Below are 27382 nucleotides of genomic sequence, written 5' to 3'. Positions count from 1 at the left end.
CATGGAATTACCACAGTCCAACAGTACATATTCATATAATTCACCAAATACCATGGCCGAAAGGAACAGGAAGAAGAAAAAATCGTATATATACCTGCCCCTACACACACACAACACACCGATAGACTTATTGTGTAAAACCAAACAGAATATACCCATTTTGCAAAAAATGGAAACATCAACACAACCAAATTAAATAAACATAAATAAACCCATTTTGTGTATCTATCAGTCAAACTACATATTTAGGTTCATTCATTTACACACACACACACATAATATTATACGCATATAATGGACACTGGCAAGGATAATAAAACACCAGCCACAGTCCTGTCTTTGGATGCCATGAAAGCCTTCAATAGGGTGGAATGGTCATACCTATGGGCGGTATTGGAGGCAATGGGACTGGGAAAGGAGTTTATTAATATGACCAAAGTAGATGCTGCCCCATCAGCAATGATAATGACTGGTAAGGTCTGTTCTCCTCTCTTTTCAGTCTCAAGGTCTTCTAAACAAGGTTGTCCCTTGAGTCCAGGGCTATTTGCCCTATCTCTAGAACCACTAGCACAATTGATAAGACGATCAGAAGAAATTGTCCCCCATAAGGTACCTCTCACAAAATTGCTCTTCATGCGGACAATTTACTGATCTTTATGCAGGACCCCTCCAAGTCGGCCACAAATTTACTTAATGATCTGAAAACCTTTTGTGGGGGCAACCTGGCTTTCGGGAGATGAAATAATATTAAATATATGAAATGTTTTTGTATTAAAGACTTTTTTTTGCGGGGCTACCGGGAGCTTGGTGGTGCAGCCAGTTCAGTGTCACTATGTGCTTTTTGTTTTTTTGTAGTGAAATTTAAATTTCAAGTATTAAAAAGGTCTTAAAAAGTCTTAGATTTAATTTGTTGAAACCTGCAGACACCCTGGTGATGCATAGAAGGGTTTCTCTTTATTCATGAGATGCAATCACTGGGGTGCAATGAATCCTCTTGTGAATCATGTTAAAATGTGATTGTTCTAGAAGAGGCCTAATCAGTCTTCTGAGGGGACTTTCAGCCCTTCACCACAACATGATTAGACTGACGACCCCAAGTCAAATCACATTTGACCTTTGGAACGTACACACAGAGAGGACAAAGCAGTGAGCATTCGCTAGCAACAGAAGACGACTTGAAATATCTCCAAAAGGTTTGCTACAGAGGATATTCCCGCCCTGCCTCATCTCTTCCTGGTTTCTGGGTTAGTTTGATCAAATTGAAATAACATGAGCGGTCTGTGGTAGGTCTAAGTGAGGTCTACGTCCTTGTGGAGACAGTGCAAGGCAAACGGAACACAATGTTTCTCTCCTGGATCCTGGGAATTACAGAATGGCTGCCTTTCGATGCAAGCCCCATTGACTGCTTCTTACAAGGTAAATTAGCAGAAGGATTTGTAACACTTAAAGTGGAATGCCTGCGATTTGTGTGTGGTGCGTGGGGCTCCCCAAGCCATTCATTCTAAGAAATCCATGGGTGAAGATAATTTGGATCCTTTTCCCCTTTTGCTCTCTGCTCCATTAATTGTAGAGCAAATAATTTATATTCTTAATCTGTCTATTTCTTCTGGTGTAGTTCCTAGGGTTTGGAAATCCTTCAATTGCATAAGGGTGGAGATAAGAGTGATCCTATAATTATAGACCAATGTTCCTGTGTTATGTTTTCTGTATGATAAGGTCTGTTGGCCTTCTCTTGCAGAGAGGCGTAATAAACGTTGGCATTTGTTTATTTTCAAAGCTCTTGTTGGTAAACAACAGCCTTGCATTAACAACAATGTTGGATTGGAATTCTGGATTCTATCAAATTCGCTCAAGGGATCTGCTTATGCTTAAGGTTCCCAGAGCTTGTTCTAATTTTGGCCTTCTCCTTAAGTGCTCCATATTCTTGGAACGCCCTTCTATGCACTTTAAAGTTTGATACTCTTCCCAACCTTTGGACAATTTATAGCTTTGATTAATAACCATTGTACGTCATTTAGTAATTACTTTTATCTGTCTGCTTTTCCTGTTTCCTGTTTCCTGTACTTGTTTCTTGTTCCCTGTACCTTATTCTAACTTGATTTTATCGTGCTGATGACTTGTTTTTATCTTTGTTTCATCTTTGTGTTATCTCTTTTGGTTGTACACTCGACGTCACTATAAATGAAGGAAACCTCAGTGTCCCTCGAGTTTAAATAAAGGTTGAATGAATCAATATGCAACACCCGTTCCTAAAGCTAGTATCACACATGGATGTAAAATCCACAGCTGCTCTATGGAATGGATACTGAACTGACTTTGATAAAATATGCTTGTATGAGCTTCCAAATGAGGTTCATATTCCAGTTACCTGTTGGCAATAATGAAATATAAACATAATTTTATGTGTGAAAACTCAACTTAAAGGGGAAACACCACTCAAATTTGTAAATCGAATATGTTATTTCCATGGCCTAAGACAGTTCAATCAATATTTGTGAACATGTGCTACTCTCTCTCCCAAAGCCAGAAACCAGAGAAGTAAGAATCAAACTTGTGATGTTATCAAGTATAAAGTCTGGAGCTGCTCCATTGTCAATGAACGGGAGATTTTGTTGGACCGACAGAATGTTTTTTCTTTTTTCTTTTTTATATATCCAAATGAGCTTTATTTTATAGTAGTGTTCTCAGTTCTGAAACACCTATGAACTCAGAACATTCCCCTGGGTGTTCTCAGTGTCATCTATACCATTCCCAATTCCTTATCTATGGAGACTTTGATGAAGTTTGAGTTTTAGCACTCTGGTTTTTTGATTTGGGAGAGATATTTTCATGAATATTTTTGTACTATAATATTAACTTTATTTGTATAGCACCTTTCATACAGGGGATTGCAGTTCAAAGTGCTTTACATCAGTAAGAAATAAGACATAAAATCTGTGTAAAACAAGCAGCAAGAGCAAAGCATAAAGTGGGATAAAATAATGCAGATATATTAATCAAATCATATCAGAACCTCACATTCCAATTCTCAAAGACACTCTGACGTCACGAAACTGCCGTCATCTTATAGGGGACAACCAACAGGTGTGTACCAGCAAAAGTGAGCTGAAAAAGGCATGTGGGCTACTTGAAGCCTCCAGTGCACATACACTGAGAATGGAATATATGGCGAAGTAGCTAGCAGCTAACATTTATCTGCTGTTTACAGCCTCACAGACAATAATTAATTTACGATATAAATATTTGTTCCTTATTCTCACCTGTTATGAAATGGGTAGAGCAGATATACGTATGATTTGACTTGGGGGACCAGTGTCTGCTTTGATCGACTCTCTCATCTGCGTCTACGTGTGCCAGCCACTTATTCCTCCGTGATGCCTCAGCTGGTATTATATGAAACTTGATTTTTGATTTAGTTATTAGTACAAAACGTAACACAGCAGCTCTTTGGCATTGTGATGCACTGAAGAAAATTACCCTTGATTGTGTTTCATTTGCCGCTTTTCCGATCCGCTTTCTGCACTAAATGAAGCGTACACAATGTACCCGGGGTGAATGTTTCCCCCAAGCCGTAGTTGCGTAGCAACGACAGACAGGAAGTTGACTTCGAGAATAGGCTTCTTGAATTTCTGTAATCTGTTACAAAACATGATAAAGGTCATAGTATGCACCCAGCGGATAGTGGGGCGTAGAAATAAAAGTATAAATATGTAAAATAATAGCAAGGGTAAAATGAGCAGACATATAAAATCACAGTTTTTCTAACATCCTAACAGGCCACCTTGTTTATGGTTTGATTCAGTTTTAGTAGAATAGAAAAGACATGAATGATGAAATGAGCACGTAAAGTGCAGACATACTATACACATTTTAAATTTAAATAGTTCTGGATTACTGTTTATTTTGTTTAACAGTTCAAAGTCGTCTTTGCCTTCTGTTTGGTATTCACAGTTTAAAACCGGACAGTCTTCCCTGTCTTAGACCAGAGGAATAACAGGTATGAATTCTGAAATGGGGCCGTAGTTCCCCTTCAATATTTCATGGCTCCACAAAGTCAGTGTCCCATTCATTGGAGCAGCCGCTCCAGATTTGACATTCAGGTGACATGATCACACATTTGAGCGTTCACTTAGGAGGCCTATGACTGACCTGCATACTGGTAATAATGTGATTTCTTATGGGTGTCATTCCACTTGAAACTAGCATCCAACAATCTCCTTACTGTTGATATATTTGTAGTCAGATTGCGCTGCACTTGGTTTTTATTTTATTATCTCTGGTTGTATTTCATCTGTGTTTTTTTAGGCCTCATTGGTGCCTGTGGAATCTCTGTGCTTGTTGACTTGCTGAGAATTCATCTCTTCATTCAAACATGCAGGTGAGATATTTGAGAACGAAAAGAAAACACATAGAAACCTGGGGGGCACGGTGGTGCAGTGGTGGTTATATAGCGTACTGGCCAATCGCGTCTCGCTCTTCGCCATACCGAGATATACCTCATCTCCAGTACCTACTGTACTTCATTAACGAAAACAATGCACCCATGCACTTGACCAGGCCCCGCCCCAGTGTCCCCTATAAGACACCGGACATGGTCATACTCGCCCTTCCTCTTCTTCGTTTCCATCATGGACGTTGCAGTGCATTCCATGAACTAGTTGTTATGATATGCAGAGAGAAATTGAACAATGTTGGGTTTTCGCCGGAGATTTGCCAGCCCCTGGAATCTTCTCAGCACGTTCTGACAGCGCATCGGGCCTGTCCTGGGATTTCCTCGTCTTCTGACAGCGGATCGAGGGACGTCGCACGGCGGCTAGCTGTCGTGGCTAGGTCGCGCCCAGGTAGGGTCTGTGCCACTAGGCATAACAATGCTGGCGTTAGTGATACTCCTCGTTGTCCCGTGAGACAACCGAGTTGTGTATCGGCGCAAGGGGCAGGATATCTGGGTAAACATTGTCGTTTTCCCGGTTATCCTGGAGCGCACGGCTAATGCTATGCTACGATGCTGGGTTACTGTTCTTTTTGATTCCCCGCTGAGGGCTGTTTTAAAAAAAAAAGGGCTTCCCTCCTCTTAACCATTCATGCTGACGGTCAATCGGTGTCTACTGTTGGGAGTTTTGACGGAGGCTTGTTTACCTTTTTCATGGGTGAATGGGCTGAGGCCTAGGGCTGGTGTGCTTTTTGTGAATTTATGAATGGTGTGCGGGACTGGTATTTCTCTGGTCTGCATCCCCTTAACATTGTGTGTATGGGCTAGCCCATTCTGCAGTGTGTTGGTGGAGTTTTAGTTCATTTATTCATTAACCCCTTCATGGGTGCACACCACAGTGGAGGTTGCTGGTTGCAACCACCACTGGTGCTCCGTGCTTGTGAAGCAGGTGGCATCAGTCCTTTGCCTCTGGCATGTTGGAACAGTGCCCCGCCCGGCCGACGCCATGAGGTGAGTCGGCCCGGCGGGTGGCTGGTGGGCTGTTAAGCCTATACCGCCACGGTATAGAATTAGCAGCAATTAGTAACATTGTTCGAATTGCTGTTTTTTCTGTCAAAAATGGTGTCAGGTGGCGGGCCTTGAAGGCCAGCCGACGTCGAAACATCACGCAAGGTTTTGGCATTATTAGCTTTGACCTAGCCGCAAGCTATAACCACAGGGAGGGCTAGGATGCTGTCAACGCTTGTTTACAGACATCTTGGTTGGATTAGTCTCCTTTTGAGGGGGTGAGACGTTTTTTCCCTCCTTAGGGCTCCCCTCTCCGCAGAGGCACTTTGGTCTTTCCGCAGGAGCGCGGGCGGTATTTGACCTAGGCCCCACACCGCCTCACACCGCGCAGCCAGAGGTGAGAGCACAGCCTCGCCAGCGGCTGTGGCGAGGCCCTCAACCAGCGGCCATGTTTCCCCCGCCTGAGGTACCCTGGGCACAACGTCAACAGGTGACCGCAAGGCCGACAGCCTTGGCGGCCGAGGGATCGGCTACATTAGATGAGCACGCCCTAAAAAACCGTCGCCGTCTAGCTGTGTGCAGCTCGCTCTCCGGTCACTCCCCCCCCACTTATCCCCCTGGGATAAGGGCTCTGATTTGTTTCCTTTGGTTGCGGGTCGCGTGTCTTCAATGAAGCGCAGGCGGCCCCACGTTTCGCTTCTCATGGGGACAGGGGCTGACACCCAGTTGATGGCTGAGACTGGATCTGTCCGTGAGAATGTTGTGCTGTCAAGCGGCTCCCACGCCACACGTTCTGCGTCTGTGTTTGGTTGAGCCTGGTGTTACGTCTGTCAACTACAAAGGTTGTCAGCAGGGGGGCTCGAGACCTCTTGAGGCAAACAGTGCGGGTTCCCCCGACCTCGCCTTCGCCAGGCCGGGTATCACATTAGTGCCTCCCACTCCCGGAAGACCGGCAGTGGTCTGGCAGGCGTGCATGATTTGGGTGGTAGTAATATCACTGCAGGGCTACGGTGTGTAGGAACCCACCCTATCGGGCAGTGTGGGGGCCTCACACCTTGCATGTCCAGCTGTAGAACAACTCCTCAGCTGTCCATGCTGGAGGGGTGTTCAGTGGGGGAGCTTTTGTCACCTAGTATGATGTCAGCTTCTCCCGTATCAAACCGGCCCTTTCTGTCGGGATCCCCCCTTGGGTGCGATTGCCTCGTGGGTAGTGTCAGGGTCCGATGTCCCGACTCCACGGAACGCTCTGCTCTCACGGTTAGCGGGTCCAGGGTTGGCTACGCACAGCGGGTGGGACCGGGCCGCCTATCTACAGTTCCTAGCGGACCAGCGCCAAATGGCGGCGGGTGCGTTTTGTGAGTATCATCACATATGGCTACAGCAGTACCATATGTCGAGGTGGATGGAGAGAACGCTGAGGCAGGGACTTGTGTTTACACAACCCCACCCGTTTTCAGGTTTGGTACAGACCCTATTGTCAGGGTCACCAGCAGTGACAGCTCTGGCCAACGAGATCCAATCTCTGTGGGCGAAGCAAGCCATCGTCGTGGTCCCAAAGGAGGACGTGATGCGTGGCGTTTCCTCCCGGTATTCTCTGGTGCCCGAGAAATCGGGAGGGGGGGTGTCAGACCCATGCTGGACCTGTCCCATGGAAGGTTCAGCATTTTGGACCGTCTCCCACCTGTTGAACGCTGTCAGGTGGGGGCCTGGTTCTCCTCCATAGACCTGTAGGATGTGTATTCGCATCCCCGATCTTCCATCCTAGGGCTTACCTACGCTTCCTTTGCAGGGTTTAGCGTATGAGTACCAGAGGCTGCCGTTCGGCTATTCTCTGGCTCCCCGCATCTTCACCAAGTGCACACTGGGGCCTCTGCGTCGTCAGGGGTTACGAAGTGTATTCTGCCCTGGACGACGTTCTGGTCCTTGGTGGTCAAGGTAGATCGTCAGGTCTCATACCAGGCAGGTGGTGGAATTCCTCACCAGCCTGGGTTTTGCTGTAGACTGGAAGTAGAGTACTCCTCTTCCCAGTCAACGGGTGGAGTACTTGGGCTTATTCTAAGCTCAAGGTCTATATGGGCATCCCTCTCAGAGTGTGTTATCGGCACGCTCGGGAGGTTCCGTCCTAGGACGGTTACGGCGCTGTCCGTGATGCGCCTGCTCGGTATGATGGCATCTGCTCATTCCGTGGTCCCTCTTGGCCTCCTCTTCACCTCATGAGGAGGATACAGAGGTGGTTTTCTAGTATGGAAATAGACCCGGTGAGAGGCAAGTGGAAGCGGCTAAGGTTCCCATGTCAGTACTGGGGGACCTCGCCCTCTGGGGAGGGCCTGGGGCCCTCACCAGCGGGGTCCCCATGGGCAGCAGGCTGTCACACGTCATGGTCTTCACCGACGCCTCCCTCACATGCTGCCCGGTCTGCGCTACATTCAATGTGTTGGAATTGAAGGCAGTCCTTCTGGTCCTCAAACGGTGTTTTGATCAGGACGGACAACACGACATCAGCGTCGTATATCGACAGACAGGGAGGAGTACGCTCCCCTCGTCTGCACCGGGCGGCGGTTGGCTGGCTATGGGCGTTTCTCCATCTGCGCAGCCTGAGGGCTCTCCACATCCCCGGCAGGGTGAATGTGGGTGCAGGTGTGATGTCGCGGGCGGTCCTCACCCTGACGAGTGGGGATTACGTCCGGACATAGTCGGGCAGGTCTGGGACCGATTCCGTGGCCGTCCGGGATTCTGTACGCTTTTCCCCCCCTTACACCTGATAGCTCAGCTGTTGGGGTGGGTACGTCGGGAGCGCGGGACTTGGTCCTGGTCGTGCCGGGCCGGGGCTCAGCTGTTTGGTCCCCGGCCCTGATTTAGCTCTGTGTGGCCCCGCCGTGGCCTGTTCCGTGGTCACCGCGGGCCCTCTCTCAGGCACGCGGAACTCTGTTCTGCCTTCCTGTTCTGGGGCAGCCTCTAGGCTTGGCTGGTGTCAGTGTGAATTGGTGGGGATGCGTCTTGGCTATTCTGTGGTTAACGCTGTCCGGCACGCGCACGCTCGTCCTCTACCACGGTTTACGCGGGTAGGTGGCGTATTTTCCAAGAGTGGTGTAGAGTGGGGGGCTTGGACCCGGTGTCCTGCCTCCTGGACGCTGTCCTTTCCTTCCTTCAGTCTATTTTGGGTAGACTGTCGGCTTCGACGGTGAGGGTATATGCCGCGGCTATATCCTCTTGTCATGTGGGGTTTGAGGGCGTTACGTTGTTCAGCCACCCTCTTGTGAAGCATTTCCTGCTTGGCGCTCGGCGTCTTAAGCCGGTGGAACGTTCTCTGTCTCCCAGTTGGGACCTCCAACTGGTCCTCGGCCGGTTGTCTGAGGCCCCGTTTGAGCCTCATGAGCAGGCGTCTTTGGAACAGCTGTCTTCAAGACTGCATTCCTGCTGGCCATCACCTCCGCTAAGCGCGTGGGTGAGCTGTGTGCTCTCTCGGTGCGGCCTGAGGGCTTGTCTATTCAATAGCGGTGCGACTCTGAGGCCTAATCCAGTCTTCGTGCCAAAAAATATCCGGAGCTCTTTTCGCTCCAGGGATGAAGAAGTCCACTATTATCCCTGTACCCAGCCCTGTACCCTGTACTCATAGCCAAGCTCAGGGACCTGGGCTTGAACTATGACCTCTGCCAGTGGGTCTTGGACTTCCTGACGGGCAGACCCCAGGTGGTGAGAGCAGGCAACTGCACCTCCTCATCCATCACCCTCAACATAGGGGCCCCCCAGGGCTGTGTTCTGAGTCCCCTCCTCTACTCCCTGTACACACACGACTGTGTGGCTCAGTGGAGTAGCAACACAATCATCAAATTTGCTGACGACACAGTGGTGGTGGGCCTGATCTCTGCAAACGACGAGAGGGCCTACCTGGAAGAGGTCAAGGTCCTGGCGGGATGGTGCCAGGAAAACAGCCTCTCCCTGAACGTCAGCAAAACAAAGGAGATGATTGTGGACTTCAGGAGGTCGGGGGTCAAGAACTACAGCCCCCTCAGCATCGACGGGGCACCGGTTGAGAGAGTGAACAGCTTTAAGTACCTCGGAGCCTACATATCCGAGGACTTGACATGGACCACACACATTGACAGTGTTGTGAAGAAGGCACGACAACGCCTCTACTTCCTCAGGCGCCTAAGGAAGTTCCAAGTCAGTCAGAAGATCCTTAAGAACTTCTACTCATGTACAATAGAGAGCATCCTGACTGGCAACATCACCTCCTGGTTTGGGAATAGCACTGCACAAGACCGAAGCAGACTACAAAGAGTGACACGTTCAGCCGAACGCACAATTGGAGGGGGGCTCCCCACCCTCCAGAACATTTACAACAAGCGGTGCAGGGGCAAGGCTAAGAGAATCATTAAGGACTCCAGTCACCCGAACAACTGCCTCTTTGAACTGCTGCGGTCAGGCAAGCGATACCGGAGTCTCAAGGCGAGCACAGAAAGACTCAGAAGAAGCTTCTATCCCCAGGCCATCAGGCTGCTCAACGAACAATGAACACTACACAACAACCATCAAACGCACATAGCACACACATCCACACGCACACACTCACTTTAAACAAACACACTGTAGCACCCACTCCCCACACTTTATAGCACACACTCACTTTAAACAAACACACTGTAGCACCCACTCCCCACACTTTATATTTATTGATAAAGGATTGCACTACAACTCGTACACCTTACTGTAAATTGTACCTAAATTGTACCTCATCCCATTTCTGCTTTGCACTATATAGTATTGTATATTAGTACACTGCATAGTATTGTATATTATATGGTAACTCAGTTACGTCTATTCTGCATCGAACATTGTACATATGTCTATACTGAACACTGTGACCTAATTTTCTACTTCTAATTTACATGCTATACTATGTTATTTGATACTTATCTTGTCTAGCACAGTCTCTGGAGCGTAACAGTAAGAAGCATTTTGTATAAAAGTATTCTGTACTTCTGTATGACAACTATTAAAGAAACTTGAAACTTGATATTGTGGTTCAGGCGTTTCATCCGCCTCCTCACGCTGGTGAGTTAGAGGCGAGCCTTCACCTGTCGTGTCCCGTCCGGGCTTTGGGGGTTACCTCAGTCGGACTCAGGACTTCAGGGCTACCGATCAGCTCTTTGTTTGTTACGGTGGCTCTCGCGCTGGTAAGGCACTGTCCAAACAGCGCCTGTCACATTGGTTGTGCGAGGGCATTGCCCTTTGCTACACGTTGGCTGGACTGGCCCCCCTGGGGGTGTCAGGGCGCACTCCACTCGTGGAGTGGCGGCCTCTGCCGCCTTGTTAGGGGGGGCCTCGGTGGAGGACTTCTGTGCTGCGGCCTAATGGTCCTCCCCGGGTCCCTTTGTTAGGTTTTACCTCATGGACATGACTGGGGGTTCTGTCTCCCAGGCGGTTCTGAGGTCTGGGACCTCCCCTGCATCCCGCCCTTCGGTGGGTTAGCAGGGGTGTGTGGGTCTGTGCCACGGGGTGATGTGTCACACATGGTCCCGCTTGTGCTGTGCGTTTTTAGGGGTCTCTAGTTCCCTCTTTTTCGCACTTTGGTGGAGTTGACTGCCGCCCCCTCTTCACTAGGAAGGGCGGGTGGACGGGACTCCCCTCCCCCCTGGTGGTAGGGCTTGCGGGTCCTCAGGGGGTACATTTGTCGGGCCACGCGTCTGCTCTGCCCCATATCTCGGTATGGCGAAGAGCGAGACGCGATTGGCCAGTACGCTATATAACGAAAGGTTATGACTATAACCTAGTTATATGAGTACTGGCTGAGCGTCTCGCTCTTAGCGTGCCCTGAGGTCCCTTGGTTGGGTTTTCTATGATGGAAACTTTTTCCAGAGGAAGGGCGAGTATGACCATGTCCGGTGTCTTATAGGCCGGGGACACTGGGGTGGGGCCTGGTCAAGTGCATGGGTGCATTGTTTTCATTAATGAAGTACAGTAGGTACTAGAGATGAGGTATATCTCGGTATGGCGAAGAGCGAGACGCTCAGCCAGTACTCATATAACTAGGTTATAGTCATAACCTTTCCTTATAGCACTGTTGTCTCACAGCAAGAAGGTCCTGGGTTCAAACCCCAGCAGGGGGCCTTTCTATGTTTAGTTTGCATGTTTTCTCCCCGGGTTTGTGTGGGTTTCCTCCGGGTACTCCAGTTTCCTCCCACAGCAAAATACATGCTAGGTTTCCTGCCATTAACCTTAACCAAGGTACTGGCATCACAACTGGAGTCTGTCCCTGGCCGCCGCACTGTGTGGCTGTGTGATTTTCTGTTTTTCCTTTTTTTATTTATTTTTTTCCTTTTACAGTTTCTATGTACTTTTTTTATATAAAAAAAATAATAATATCCATTTTATAAAAAATAGGCATCAGTATACATTAGTAGCTGTAAGTAGTATGGCAAGGTATGGCACTCGCCATACCTTGGCAAATAAAAAAAATTTAAATAAAACATTTAATCACAAATTTTTTTTTTTATCCACTTTTTCTCCCATTTTCTATATTTTCTCCCATCCCAATTTCGTATCATCCAATTCAACCCTCCCCTGTCACGGACGCTGTTTCTTGCCTCCCACAAGCCGGCTGCAATGTGGACTAAGTCATACATAGCACAAGTCCCCTCCGGTACTTGAGGTAACAGCAGTCGCATCTTTTCACCTGCGCAGCTCGATCTCTCAGTGGCGAGGAGTAACGCGTGGGAGGCTCACGCTGCCCCCGACACTTCCTGATTCTACTGCGCAGGCGCACCAACCGACCTGTAGGAGTCGCTGTCCACAACGCCCGATCCCCACCCATCAGTTTCCCACCCCCTAATACGGCCAATGTGTATTAGTACGGACGACCAGCTAAACTGAAAGCAAATGTGGAGCGCTGGGCTCGAACTGACGAGCCCAGCGTCTCCAGCATTTCGTGGCGAGCGCCTTGCCCACTACGCCACGTAGCCGCCCATGTAATCACAATTTTGTATGTTGATTTAGAATTCGAATGTCAACATTATGAACGAAGCTTTGAACTATTCGGTACAGCCCTAGCATGTTTTGATATTGTAAATTATCTCACTTTTACTACAGGTGACTTTTACTGTGACTAACTAACTAATTTTTTAATCAAAGGGCAGCAGAGACAAGTGATACAGGGACACAGGTAAGGTCTTACAATGGCTTAGTGATTATAACAGTGCAGTTCAACATTCAGTAACCCATACTTTTTGTGAATGTGTTTTTGATACTACATTCTGTTGAACACACACCTCAAACCCGTACCTAAGGAAAATTGGCTCAATTGCAAGAAAAATAATAGACAGTTATGATATTACATTCTGCATAATTCGTTTGCAAAATATTGTGGTTCCCTGCTTTAGTCTGTTGACACATTTTTTTTTATCCACTTTTTCTCCCATTTTCTATTTTTCTCCCATCCCAATTTTGTATCGTCCAATTCAACCCTCCCCTGTCTCGAACGCTGTTTCTTGCCTCCCACAAGCCGGCTGCAATGTGGACGAAGCCATACATAGCACGAGTCCCCTCCGATACTCGAGGTAGCAGCCGTCTCATATTTTCACCTGCGCGGCGCGATCTTTCAGCGTCAGGGGTCTGCGCTTTGGAGGGGCGCCGCCCCCATCGCTTCTTGATTCTACTGCGCAGGCGCACCAACCGACCTGTAGGAGTCGCTGTCCACAACGTCCGATCCCCACTCCTCAGTTTTCCCTCCCCCTAATACTGCCAATTGTATTAGTACGGACGACCAGCCAAACTGAAAACAATGTGGAGAGCTGGGCTCGAACCATGTTGACACATTTCTATACTAAAAATGCTTGTGTAGTCCTGTGTCATACCTAAATGTCATATAACTGAATTGTATAGAAACAACTCACCAAAAGTGACTATTGCACAACTGATTTGACAAAACAAATCCACCAAGGGGGGGAAACACCCCCTAACCCCCCCCCCCTTCCTCCTCGCCATACCTTGGCTTTTACTGAAACGACGCCACTGAGTAGACACTTTCTATATCATATACCATCAGTTTTCCCATTACATACAGTATTTGATAAATGCAAAGGGAATTAGTAGCTAACATAGCCAAACCATTTTCATTTTACATATTACAAGTTCCATATATATACAAATATATAATAAGAGCCATAACTCTACACAGTCATCTATACCGTATTATTGGATAGAGAGAGGGCTCAGTGCCTGGTCTATAGTGCCTCATCTCAAGTTTTCAAGTTCAAGTTTGTTTATTAAATATCACAATAAAATACAGGTACTTTACGGTGAAATGCTTGATTCTGTATGAGCCCCCGAGAGTGTGCTTAAAAAAAGTAAGTAAGAAAGTAAGTAAAAAGTAAGTAAAAGAAAAAGTAAGTAAAGAGGAATATACAATATACAGTGCAATATACAATCTAAAGTAGTCAAAATGAGTAAACAGTGAGGTACAATGCAGAAAATGAGGTACAAAACATTGAGGTAAGGTGCCATCTCAAATGAGGTATGAATGTAGTGCAAATCTCTTTAATATGATGTAGTGTTAAAGTGTCTAAAGTGAGTGTTAAGGTGAGTGTTTGTTTAAAAGTGAGTGTGTGCAGCATGTGGATGTGTGTGCAATGAGTGTAGATGATGGGTTGTTACATGGAGTCATTGAGCATCCTGATGGCCTGGGGATAGAAGCTCCTTCTGAGTCTCTCTGTACTGGCCATGAGACTCTGGTGGCGCTTGCCTGACCGCAACAGTTCAAAGAGGCAGTTGTTTCATCTCTCTCCCTATATAATGAATCACTGGCAGATACAAAGAGAGGTATGTTAATATAATATATGATACAATATCAAAATGATCTCAGATCAAGCTAAATCAAATCAAATCAAAATTCATACCATTAGACTCGACAGTATTCAAGGTATGTATCCAGTGTGCTTCCCTCCTCAGTAATTCAATTCAATTCAAAAACTTTATTAGTCCCACAAGGGGCAATTTAAGGCATGATATCACAAACAGCTGCATTTCTATACATTCAAGACAAAACAGGACAAAACAGGGAGAAGAGACATACATAACACTTCAAAGCATAAAAGACATGACACTGCCAGAATGGGATCCCTACATTGTTGATCTGTCAGTCCAATAGATAAATAAATAAATAAATAGATTTGGTCGGTATAAAAAGTGCACTTTCGTCAAAATATTAAAATCAAGGTTGATAATTGGTTGATGGTATTGCCTCCTCTCTTGGGTTGGTTGGGAAAAACTCTCTCAATGCCAATATATTTGAGGGAGGCTGCAGAACCACAATGTCTTTCTTTATAGTGTCTACTGTAGCTATTGCATGATCCATATTTCCATTTCTTATTGCTTTGTGTTGCACAATTCTTAATGTGAGATTGCGTTTGGTTTGTCCTGTATATATATGAGACCACATGGGCACTTAAGCATGTAAACCACGTGTGTAGCCAGCCATGCAATTGATGAATTCATTGATGTTATATCTTTCACCTGTACGTGGATGTTTGAATGTTTTTATATCGCAGGTATTTGAACAGTCTGCACATCGACCACACCTATAGTTGCCATAAACTTCTTGAGTCGAAAAATTTGTCTTGAATCTGAGCATCTGTGCATCGTTAACTTACACCATGATTCTCTACTGTAAATATATATCTCATATATATAGCGATGACTCCGAGAGGGAAGGCGAGAAGACAAAACAGAGGTCTTCTTCATCTGTGGGCAAGGCAGTGGGAGGGCGATGGAGCAGGATGGTCCAGTTCTGGTGCGTCACTGCCCTCCTGTCCCTGGTGGGCTCTGCTGTCTCCTCCTTGATCGTCCTGGAGTTCTCCCTCCGGACCGTGTCCGCCTGGGTCAGGGGGGGCCTGGTGAGTCTCGCCGTGACCTCCAAGCAGAGGAGGAGGTGATGGAGTAACATTATGGAGTTTGTATTGTCATGTGTTGTTGTTGTTAAATGTTTTTTTTTTTAAAGCCAAAGATGATTTTCCATCCGTGGTTGGATAATAAAGTTGTATTCTATTCTAGTTTAGTCTAGAGTAAGACTCTAGTCTACTCTAGTCTAACGTAGTAGTAAGTGAATTTGGCGTAATTTGCATCCCTAGAGCTGTCCTTGACTAAAGATATAATCTTGACTAATATTCATAGGGGACTTAATCAAATATGTGAAATGATGTTTCCCACCAGCAACCATGCAGAAGGACCTATGATACTTTAGTTCTTATCAGAGAGGTGCTTGTAATTTCTCAGGAAATAACTAACAAACTAAAAAAGACAGCTAATGAGCTGACAAAATCTTGGTTGACCGAACCAACTGAATAATTAATCGATTTAGAGGGGATTAATAAACTAATCAACACATCTGTATGACTATTTATGACATTCTTACCCATTTCTACCCCCCCCCCCCCCCCTTCCCCTCAACCCCTCTCTCTACCCCCAGGAGGGCACCCCTAGTCGCTCCCAGCTGTTCCTGTTTCAGTGTCAGTTCTCCCTGGGTTGTGCCCTGACCTGCACCCTCCACTTCCTCCAGCAGGGGGCTCCACACAGCGCCCTCAGCCTGCTGCTGGCCGCTGGCCTCAGCTGGGCGCTGGCAGACTTCTGCCACCGTCTCTGGACTCACGTAGCGACGGTGTACCCTCTGCACAGCGCCGAGCGCTACTGCGGGAAGTGCATGACGCTCCACACGTCCGGGAGCGGTGTACTGGTCACGCTGAGGAAGATGGTCATCCTCACATTTGGGGTCGCGTCCGTGGCCTGCGTTGCTACGGTGTGCCACCGCTTCCTGTCCCAGGGGGAGGCGCTGAAGTTCTGGACCCCGCTGACCCTCTGCTACACCATGCTGGTGGTCTACGTCCAAGGTGATGACACGTGGATGGTTAGGGGAAGGAGTTTAGCAGTGGAGGAGAGGAGCCTCATCCAAAGATGATTCTGAAGAGAGAGAGGGGGAGAGAGAGGGATAAAGAGAGAGAGAGAGAGAGAGAGAGAGAGAGAGAGAGAGAGAGAGAGAGAGAGAGAGAGAGAGAGAGAGAGAGAGAGAGAGAGAGAGAGAGAGAGAGAGAGGGGAGAGGGAGAGGGGGAGAGAGAGAGAGGGTGAGAGAGAGAGGGGGGAGATAGAGAAGCAGAGAGGGGATACAGAGAGGGAGAGAGAGGGGATACAGAGAGGGGAGGGGGGGAGAGAGAGAGTGGGAGAGAGAGAGAGAGTGGGAGAGAGAGGGGGGTAGAGAGAGAGAGGGGGAGAGAGAGTGGAGAGGGGAAAGAGAGTGAGAGAGAGAGAGAGAGAGAGAGAGAGAGAGAGAGAGAGAGAGAGAGAGAGAGAGAGAGAGAGAGAGAGAGAGAGAGAGAGGGGATATAGTTGTAATGAAAGCCTCTTAATGCTACTTGGTTATCTTTCTATTTGTTCATTTGTTCCTCTCACCTCAGAGGACCAGCATCGCCACCCGGGCAGTGAGACTGTGGCCCACACTGTGGCTCTGCGTCTCGGAGCCCTGCTGGTCCTGATGCTGACTGTGGGCCAGTGGTCCGACGTGCTCCATGTGCTCATCACGGTCCTGGGAGAAGCCGTCTGCCTGCTGCCCTCGCAGGACATACTGACGGCCCTGACACAGGTCTGTGTGGGAACATTACCAACACTATAGCCTCTATGCCCTGGTTTCTTAAATGATGGGTTGAATTGGTTGTGTAGGGGTGTAAGGGTGCCGGGTGGAGGAGGTTGAATGGGTTGTATAGGGGTGGAGAAGGTTGAATGGGTTGTATAGAGGTGGAGGAGGTTGAATAGGTTGTGTAAGAGTGGAGAAGGTTGAATGGGTTGTATAGGGGTGGAGAAGGTTGAATGGGTTGTGTAGGGGTGGAGGAGGTTGAATAGGTTGTGTATGGGTGGAGGAGGTTGAATGGGTTGTGTATGGGTGGAGGAGGTTGAATGGGTTGTGTATGGGTGGAGGAGGTTGAATGGGTTGTGTATGGGTGGAGGAGGTTGAATGGGTTGTATGGGGTGGAGTAGGTTGAATAGGTTGTGTAAGAGTGGAGGAGGTTGAATGGGTTGTGTATGGGTGGAGGAGGTTGAATAGGTTGTGTAAGAGTGGAGGAGGTTGAATGGGTTGTGTAGAGGTGGAGGAGGTTGAATGGGTTGTGTAGGGGTGGAGGGGGTTGAATGGGTTGTGTATGGGTGGAGGAGGTTGAATGGGTTGTGTATGGGTGGAGTAGGTTGAATGGGTTGTGTAGGGGTGGAGGAGATTGAATGGGTTGTGTAAGGGTGGAGGAGGTTGAATGGGTTGTGTAGGGGTGGAGGAGGTTGAATGGGTTGTGTAAGGGTGGAGTAGGTTGAATGGGTTGTGTAGGGGTGGAGGAGGTTGAATGGGTTGTGTAAGGGTGGAGGAGGTTGAATGGGTTGTGTAGGGGTGGAGGAGGTTGAATGGGTTGTGTAGGGGTGGAGGAGGTTGAATGGGTTGTGTAAGGGTGGAGGCGGTTGAATGGGTTGTGTAGGGGTGGAGTAGGTTGAATGGGTTGTGTAGGGGTGGAGTAGGTTGAATGGGTTGTGTAGGGGGTGGAGTAGGTTGAATGGGTTGTGTAGGGGGTAGAGTAGGTTAAATAAGGGTTTAAAGGTCGAGGAGGTTGAATGGGTCATGCCAGTAGCTTGGTGACACAGCCAGTATAAAAATGCAGAAATTAAACAATTTCTCTTTGTTTTTTATTATTTCTTTCATAGCCTATATTTGGAAAAAACTACATTCGTTTTAGAAGTGAAACACAATACATTATCTAAAAATGTTCACCTGTGGTGCCTCACCTTCATATAACTTCAACAACTCTGTTGTTTCCACATTAAACCATATACTGTAGTTGTGATGAGTATTAATCTGGGGGGAAATGTGAAAATGAGAAATGTTGATGTTTAACCATCTTTCTCCATCTTTAGGAGGAAGAAGACGAGAGTCCCAGCAAATACGAAGGGCACTCAAGCTCAAGAAGATACACGTCAAGGGGAAACGGAGCCACAATACCATCAGGCAGCGCGAAGAGAGACGACTAGCACAACCCTGTAGCCCTTTACCCTCAATATCACCAGCTACCTCTAATGCAGTTCACCCAGTTCCAAAATAGAATTCTGAGTAAAACATTTGAACAACCTCACACCTCGACCTCAAACTCAGCCTTGTCTACTAACCCGTGTGCTGCGTTACTGACAGTTACAGTCATGACCTACTTCCTCATATACATCCTACCTCACACTGTACATGCGATGCTTTCATTCTGTCTTATCACCATGGAAATCGTGTTCACCTTATCCAATGTAATGTCTTTTTACACCCCAGTCACAAGTACTTGTTTTTTTCCTTTAATAAAAATGTAATTACTATAATTTCAAAGAACAAGTCTAAGCCACCCCCCCCTATTTTTGTTTTGTCTAGTCTCCTTTTGTAACAACGCATGCATTACAGAAGACTGTAATGTAATGTTTTTCGAGGACAAACTGGCTATCAGAATATTTATGTCACATGACCATAAACACAGAAGAAGGGAAAAAAAGGAAATTGAATCTCTCAGAGTTTTATTGAAATCACCCATAGAACAATACTTTTGGCTTTTGAAATCTGTTCTCCTTGGTCTTGGTAATCAGGGGGGAAAACCCACAACATTGTAGCCAACACACACATCATGAACTATTTAAGTTGTGCCTCGAAGCGCTTTCTGTCTACAACGTGAAAGAGGGCCAAGATCACACTCCATGCACTTCCAGGGGGTTGCCTCCTGGCCTGGCTGGTGGCCTGGCCTGCTCACATTGGACACAGGTCTGTGTCCATATAAGGCCCTCCTGCTTGTCTTTGGTTGATTGACAAAGGAGGGATCCATTCTGTGCAGCCTTGTTTATTCATTGTGTCCATGGAAATGACTATGAATGCAGCCATAAAGGTATGGTTTCCTTACGCAGAAAAAACATAGAACTATAGTCTTTTTAGTTTTACTTTTCTGATAACTACAACAACAAGCTTATTATTATCTAACCCTTTCACTACCACACTACAGAAGGTTAAAACATTTTAAAATAATAATAATTCAAAGTTATAGCCGCATTTTCTTTCAAACTAATTTGGTCGTGGATACAAATATTTGCTCCCTTGGGCAGAGGTGTTTAGCAGGCTGCAACGTATAGGCATATAGAGTCAGCTCTGTGTGGGAGGGATCCCAGGATGTTGCATTTTTATTGTAATGCTTTTTGTATGTGCTAATAAAGTTATATATATCTCACTTCCTGTCCATTTCCTTGTCAAGAAGTGAAATAAAATGTGTAAAAAACATATAATGCTATGGTACAAATTGAATATATATCCACATATCATGTTACAATACTATCCAAATGTGCACAGGGGAATCTACACATTATGTAATATGCTCACATTATTCTACTCATTATAGAGAGGTGAAGTCTCTCGCTGTTGACTACTGTATATATATATATTTTTTTAACAGTCCCATGAGGACAACAGAAGAGGAACAACAACAATAACAACAGTAACTTTCAACATGGATATTTGGATAAATAATCACAGGAAAAGATATTCACAGTTGGATTTATTCATTTAAAAAAGTCTCCAAAAAGACACTGCTTTTCCATGCTGGATTACAGAGATTCTGAAAGGGATATGATCAGTGGTGCGTTGGTGATTTCATACCTGGTTGCACTGTGTTTTAATGACACCATGTGCACGCGCGCTCCCGGGCGTGTGCACGCGGTCCCGCGCATGCGCATAAATGTTCCCTCGCATGCGCACAGACTAAAGACAATGCCTAATTGCCTCTAGGAATGGAATGTAACACATTTCATTCTCAAGTTTTGTGTGAATGTATCTGAGGACGGATTTGAACACACCTGACGACCTGAGCTATTGTTATGCAAAGTAGCCAGGTGGGTACTTGGCGAGTTGGCGCATCAGTCGAGTACGGCGCATTCCTGTGTGCACATCCGTGCATGTGCGCGTGCTTCTGCTCACAGAGCCGGTTGCTCGGCGTGCAACCCCGTCCCATGACCAACGCACCCCTGGATATGATCGCACCGACCCCTCATTGGAAAGCTACAAAGCTATGCTAACAGGGGCAGGGGTGCAGTCGTAATATGGGCGAAGGCTAAACGCCCGCACACGCGCACTCCCGCGCACGCGCATACATGTTCCCTCGGTTGCGCACAGAACATATGATATCCTTCCAGTCGGGAAATCAAGCAACCCCCCACCACACCTACAGGGCTTGTATTTGGTTGTCGGTATCCTATTATTATGCAAAGTCCCTGTGATAAGTGCCGGCGGCCGGGGTATACGGCGCGACGAGTCATTTTTGTGTCGTCGCGCCGGCACTTATCACCAGGCATGCGTTCTTCATGGGACGGGGTTGCACTCGGCCTCAGTGACGAAGCCCAAACGTCGTTTGACCGCGTATGCCCAGCACTGCACCCCTGAACAGCAGGTAAGTCTCTAGCATGCAGTTTTCCAGAGATTTTATCAAAAATAGTAACTAGAGTGCTCTCGTGTCATATACGACATTGTCAACCTCAGGGTTAAAGGGGACATGAAAAACAGGTTTTTCCTTGAAATGTTATTTAGGTGCCAGGGTTTGCAGTTTTTAGATTAACAAGCCTAAACAAACTGTACAGAATAATTGCTCATCATGAATTAGCTGTGCTTTTTGGAGACGATCATTTAAAAGAAAATGCAGATCAAAGGACAGAAACACAGACTAATGGAGAAACAGATGACATAATCGAGCATATAAATAAATGAAATGAATGAGGAAGAAATTCATTAAGTGATAAAGAAGAAGTTACTCAAAATAAAAGCATGTGGAGCAGATGGTATCCCCGCAGAACTACTTCAAAGTCTAGGACCATAAGGAACAAGAAAGGAATTGTCATAAACAAGATATACAAATCTCTCAGATGAATTTCTGAAAAGCAATTTCATTCCTCTACAGGAAGTGAAAAATACTCAAGTGTGTATCTAATTGAGATACTGAATGAAGAAGGAATTTCAGCACATGAAATTATAGAAAATCTATGTATATTGGGACCAGAAAGCATGTCATTATGGAAAACGGAGAAACAGAAGAAGTAGACATCTTAAGAGGTGTAAGACAAGGATGTATTTTTATTTCCAATTCTCTTTAACTTCTAAGAGGCACTACAAGAGAATAATAATAATAATTTCTTAAATTATAATTAGCACATAATAATAATGTGTTAAAAGGCGATACAGATAAACGGGGAGAGCTTGACAAACACCATGTATGCTGACGATACAGTTCTTCTGATGGTGTAAATCAGGCTGGCAAGAGATATGGAATGGCATTGAACAGCAAAAAGGACCAAAACAGTGATTATGGGAAAAGGTGAAATTGAGAAGAGCAAAATTAAACTAGAGGGTTCAGAATCAGAGCAAGTGCACATACAAACACTTGGGAAGTTGGATTTATGAAGATGGAAGATATCTTGGTGCAAATTAAATGCAGAATTTAACCAAATAAATAGGACAACAGCTCCAGTGGCATTTATCAGTTTATAGTTGTATTTCCCTTTTCTGTATGGTAAAAGTGCAGGAGGTGCTTTAACATGAGCTTGGATAGTTATTGTTTGGCTTCGGACAACATGCCCAAAAACAATGAAAAAAGAAGAAGAAGCGCTAATCGCTATACGTCTGAGACACTTTGTCACAGTTCCTACCTGGCTACTCCCTCTCTCTCTCTCTCTCTCTCTCTCTCTCTCTCTCTCTCTCTCTCTCTCTCTCCCCCCCCCTCTCTCTCTCTCTCTCTCTCTCTCTCTCTCTCTCTCTCGCTCTCTTGTTAAGTCAGGTGTAGTGCAGGTGTGCTGCTGTCAGAGGAGCAGCTGATTGACATCTGTGGGCAAATTACATCAGTAATTTAATAAAACTCCCGCCGCAGATGTCATGAGGCTGCCAGATCATGACTTCGTATTTCCCAGTTAGTTGTGTTATTCTGCTCTCTCTCTTATTGTTCTCCAGTCCATTGTTCTTCGACCGTGTCTAACCCTTGTTGTCCTCCTTCCCTGCAGTCCTACCTGGCTCTTCACCCTGTTCTCTGGCTCTCGATAAGACGTGCTCTGAGCCCTGCCCTGACAACTCTCCTTGCCGTTTCCCGGAACGTATAAGGACCTGCACCCGTTTTGATCCCTGCCTGGCTGACTACCCTGCAGTAGAAAGTAACACGTTACAGTTACGTCATTACTTCTGGCAGTAACTAGTACTTTAACGCATTACTTTTTTAATTCAGTAACTCAATTACCGTTACTAAATGGTTCGTTACTGTGTTATTTTTATGTAGATTGGTAGCGAGCTGCAGTACAGTCCTGACTCCTGTGTCACATCATATGTACACAATGTTGTCCTCCTTTTTGACTCCGTTAATGTGATTTCAGCATTTCACCCCTGAAAGCGAGTGACTCCACTGTAGAAATAGGCTGCATGTTTTCTACAACATACCGTGCAATTGCTTGATCAAGTTTTCCATGGCTAGAAGTCCCTTGGTTAAAATTCAGCCGCTGTTGCTTGGGTGGAGTGGCTTCGGATGAGTCGGATGAGTCCGGGTCTTTAACGTTAGACTCGCTACTAGCTTCGTTGAATCATGTTGTTTCTTCAGGTGCTTCAACCAATTTGAATATCTGTTTTGGGCAGTAGATAGGATCTTTTAGCCAAGACACAGCAATTTACATTTAACTAAAACTTAATTTTCTTTGTGCTCGACAAAAGAGCAATAGTGTGAATATCTCCATGTGTAAAAATTCGACTTAGTAGGCGCCGCCATGACAGTCTAGACTAAAGTAAACACAAACACGCCCACAATGTGTCTCCGCATGTGAGTCACAAATGAATGGAAACTGTCAAGGCTTGCAAATTGATAATGTGCATCATAAGATAAGTTTATATGCAGATGATGTTTTAATATTTATTTTTAATTGAGAGATGTCAATACCAGCCCTACTTAATGTTATTGATTTATTTAGTACATCTTCTGGGTACAAAATGTATTTGACCAAATTTGAAGCCTTAATTCGATACCTGCTGCCTTGCCTTCTTTCTGGTCACTGGCAGGATTTATGTATCTAGGTATACTTATAACCCCTACATTTAAGAAAGATCTAAACAGCTGGCTAAGTTTTTTTAATGGAGCAAACCCAAGGCAGGCAACACAGACAGTCCAAAGGGCAATACAGGAGAAGAGTAGTCAGAACGAGAGCAGGGAGGGGAGCCAGGTAGAGAACTGAAGACAAAGGAGGTCAGGCAGGATTAGACACGGGCGGCAGGACAGGTACAGGAATAAACAGGATACAAGCAAAACCGCTGACTGACTGGGTTAGCTGAGAATACAATCTGGCACCGTCTTGCAGTATGAGCTGGGTATTAGTAGCCAGGTGATTGCTGATCGCCAGCAGCTGTGAATGCCTCGGGACCTGCCTCCACACCAGGTTCCAATCCTGCAATCACTCCCACATACCCACACCCACACAGAGACAACGACACTAGGAAACAGGGGACATGACACTGTGGGGGGCCTAGACCAAATATTGAATATATCAGTTGTGTACTCACTCATATAAGGCTTATCTATGATTGGGTCATAAACAACTGTTAACAGAAATGGCTATGGGGTGACAATAATATGTACAAGAGGCATGGTTTCCATCTTGGCCTTGCTCTGCTGGCAGCGTTTTATTCATTGACATTGATGCCCATTCTCTCCGCATCGCCAACACGTCGGCTCCGTCGTGGGCCTGGCCTTCTCCCTCGGTGTCGCTCGGGCTTTCAGTGCTATCCCCCCCGCTTCCGCGGCGTCTGGGTGGATATCCTCTGAGGCCTCAAAGTTCCGCAGCTTGGCTTTGAACTGCCCCAATGTCATGTCCGTTGAACCGTGGGTAACCAGTAGCGTGAACGGCCTGTACAACTCCGGTAGTCCTCTCATCACCATTGCCATCATTAACCCCTCGCCGGGTGCCTCTCCTGCACTCTTGAGCGCCGTCATGATCTGCACAGCTCGGATGATGTATTCTGTCATCGTCTCTGTGTGCCCCTTCTTCAGGGCCGTTAACGTTACGTAGAGGGACACTACTCGGGGCCTTCCCCGTCCGATGTAATGCTCCCTCAACACTCCCAGGCTTTCTCTGCCTTTGTCCTTCGTGTCGCGGAATATTAGCCCCAAGCTTGTATCGTCGAGCAGCGGTGCCAACTCTTATGCGTCCGCATTAAGCTTGTCGTCTTGGGCTTGTTCCTCCGCCGTCAGTGGTCCCGCGGGGGCCGCCAAGATCACCGCCTTGAGTCCCGCGCCGTGCATGCAACATAGCATGCGCTCTTCCCAGAGCTCATATCCCTCCGCTTTCCCATTAAATGAGGGCCATTTGCTTCTTCCCTTGGTCGCCATCCTCTTTCTTGGTGGTTGGTGGCAGGTGTAGCTTAAGCTTCGTTGGCCTAGTACGCTAGCCACGCGGTACTCCCGGTGCTACTCTGGCCTACACGTCAGCTAAGCTAGCTACCCTTATTATTTCGCCCCTGCAAGATCTGGGCCCATAACCTGTTAACAGAAATGGCTATGGGGCGACAATAATATGAATGAATGACCTTTATTTATATAGCACCCTTCACAGCACGAATGCACAGGGTGCTTTACACTACAGCTTAATATAAAAACACAATAAAAACAAAATCAGAAATAAATGACAACAGACAAACAGCAGTTAAAAACAGTGAAACCAGATAGAAAAAGTAGAATAAAAGAATTTGGATAAAATCATGAGTCACTAATTAAAACAACACTATAGAACAGTGAGGACAAGAAAAAGGCGCCTATGTGTGATCAAAAGCCTGCCTGAACAAATGTGTTTTTAGTTGTTTTTTAAAAGAGTTCTCAGAGGGGGCAGTTCGCAGGTCCAGGGGGAGAGCGTTCCAGAGCCTTGGTGCTGTCACCTCGAAGGCTCGATCACCCCTTGTTTTTAGCCTGGTCCTGGGGATCACTAGGAGGTGCTGATCGGCAGATCTGAGTGAGCGGGTGTTGGTGTAGGGATGGATGAGTTCCGTGATGTAGATAGGGGCCTGACCGTGAAGTGCTCTGAAAGTGAAAGTGAGGACTTTGAAGTGAATTCTATAGTGTACCGGGAGCCAGTGCAGGGATACCAGAATGGGAGTGATGTGACATGATTTTTTTGACCTTGTGAGTAGCCTGGCTGCAGCATTTTGGACCATTTGTAGTTTATCTGTGGATGATTTGGTGAGACAGGTGAAAAGTGAGTTGCAGTAGTCAAGCCTAGAGGAAATAAAAGCATGCACGGATAGTTCTAGTTCAGAGTGAGATATGATGGTGCGCAGTTTTGCAATGTTTCTGAGGTGAAAGAAGCAGGTGCGTGTGAGTGTTTTGACATGTTTGTCTAGGTTCATGGCCTGGTCAAAGACAACACCCAGGTTTCTCAGGTGGGGACGTATGTTGTCTTTAAGGGACCCCAAGTGAGTGGCCACTCTAGCTGCAGTCTTTTCAGCTGCTACGATCAGCACCTCCGTTTTATTTGCATTTAATTGGAGGAAGTTACTCCCCATCCAGCTCTCAATGCCGAGCAGGCACTCCTGGAGAAGGCTGAGTTTCTCCAAGTTGTCGGGTTTAAAAGAGCAGAGTAGTTGTATGTCGTCTGCGTAGCAGTGATATTTAATGCCGGTGAATTTATTGATGAGGAGGCCTAGGGGAAGCATATAAATGGCAAAGAGGAGTGGTCCTAGCACCGATCCCTGTGGTACCCCACATGAGAGAGGGGTGGGGTCAGATTTAAAAGGACCCACAGCCACCGAGAACGTTCTCTCCCTCAGATAAGAGGCGAACCAGTTTAGAGCGCTCCCAGAGATGCCCACCCACTCCCTGAGCCTGTCCAAAAGGATGTTGTGGTTGACCGTGTCAAACGCTGCGCTCAGGTCTAACAGGACCAGAACAGAGCATTCACCAGAGTCAGCAGACATCAGGAGATCATTGGATACTCTGAGAAGGGCAGATTCAGTGGAGTGGAGTTTGCGGAAGCCAGATTGGAATTTGTCACAGATGTTATTCTGTGACATGTGGGTGGTGAGCTGGTTGGCTACAACCTTTTCTAACACCTTTGATGCAAAGGGCAGCTTGGAGATGGGCAGCTTGAATATGTACAAGAGGCATGGTTTCCATCTTGGCCTTGCTCTGCTGGCAGCGTTTTATTCATTCACATTGACTCATACCACAACAGCTCATGTGTTCTCCTCTCCGGGAGAGGCATGTGTGGGAAGAAGAAAAAGTAAGAGGGAACCAAGACTTATATACTCCCAACCTGGCGTAGACAGTAGAAGCTCCGCCTATAGCGCCCTCCAGTGGATACATATATGCAGTCATGGGAGTAGTAGAGGACAGTTACAGTTAGTTACAACCATACATACACCCTCTAGATTCAACAACAACCCAAAAAACTTTTTACTTTATCAAAACAGATTTACTGTTTATTAAGAAATGTCAATACAATTAGGGTTTGGCGATTAGTATGTCGACTCAAAGGAAGGTCAAAACTGTTTTCACCCCTATTGTGAACAATCCTTATTTCCAGTCTGTGTTGCTTGCTACTGGGTTTAGACAGTGGGGTTGTAATTTTATTAATACACAATTATATCATACATTACAGTAATGTTAAATAACTGCCGGATATTGAAATATGAAGTAATAAAGGAAAAAGGGGCAAAAGCACTTACTCCTAGGACATTCTTTGACCATTTTACAGCATATAATACAAAAAAAGACACAGGCGGAATTCTATAATGCAGTAATAAAAGGGCTAATGGCGGGGCGGCTACGTGGCGTAGTGGGCAAGGCGCTCGCCACGAAATGCTGGAGACGCTGGGCTCGCCTGTTCGAGCCCAGCGCTCCACATTTGCT

The 27382-nt window shown here is 46.4% G+C and overlaps 1 protein-coding gene across 1 annotated transcript; it reads left to right on the top strand.

Moving 5' to 3' along the window:
• Nucleotides 1-1340: 1340 nt before the first annotated feature.
• Nucleotides 1341-18485, top strand: LOC311229564 (transmembrane protein 82-like; the record flags this gene model as incomplete). The annotated part of the gene is made up of 6 exons (XM_084315640.1): nt 1341-1416; nt 4306-4378; nt 15126-15327; nt 15900-16317; nt 16880-17064; nt 18372-18485. The coding sequence occupies 6 exons, from the start codon at nt 1341-1343 to the stop codon at nt 18483-18485; spliced, it is 1068 nt and encodes a 355-aa protein (XP_084171766.1).
• Between the last annotated feature and the right edge of the window lie 8897 nt (nt 18486-27382).

The sequence above is a fragment of the Notolepis coatsorum genome (assembly GCF_963971535.1).
Source record: "Notolepis coatsorum genome assembly, chromosome: 6".
Taxonomy (NCBI): Eukaryota; Metazoa; Chordata; class Actinopteri; order Aulopiformes; family Paralepididae; genus Notolepis; species Notolepis coatsorum.
This window is presented reverse-complemented; position numbering and strand designations above follow the sequence as displayed.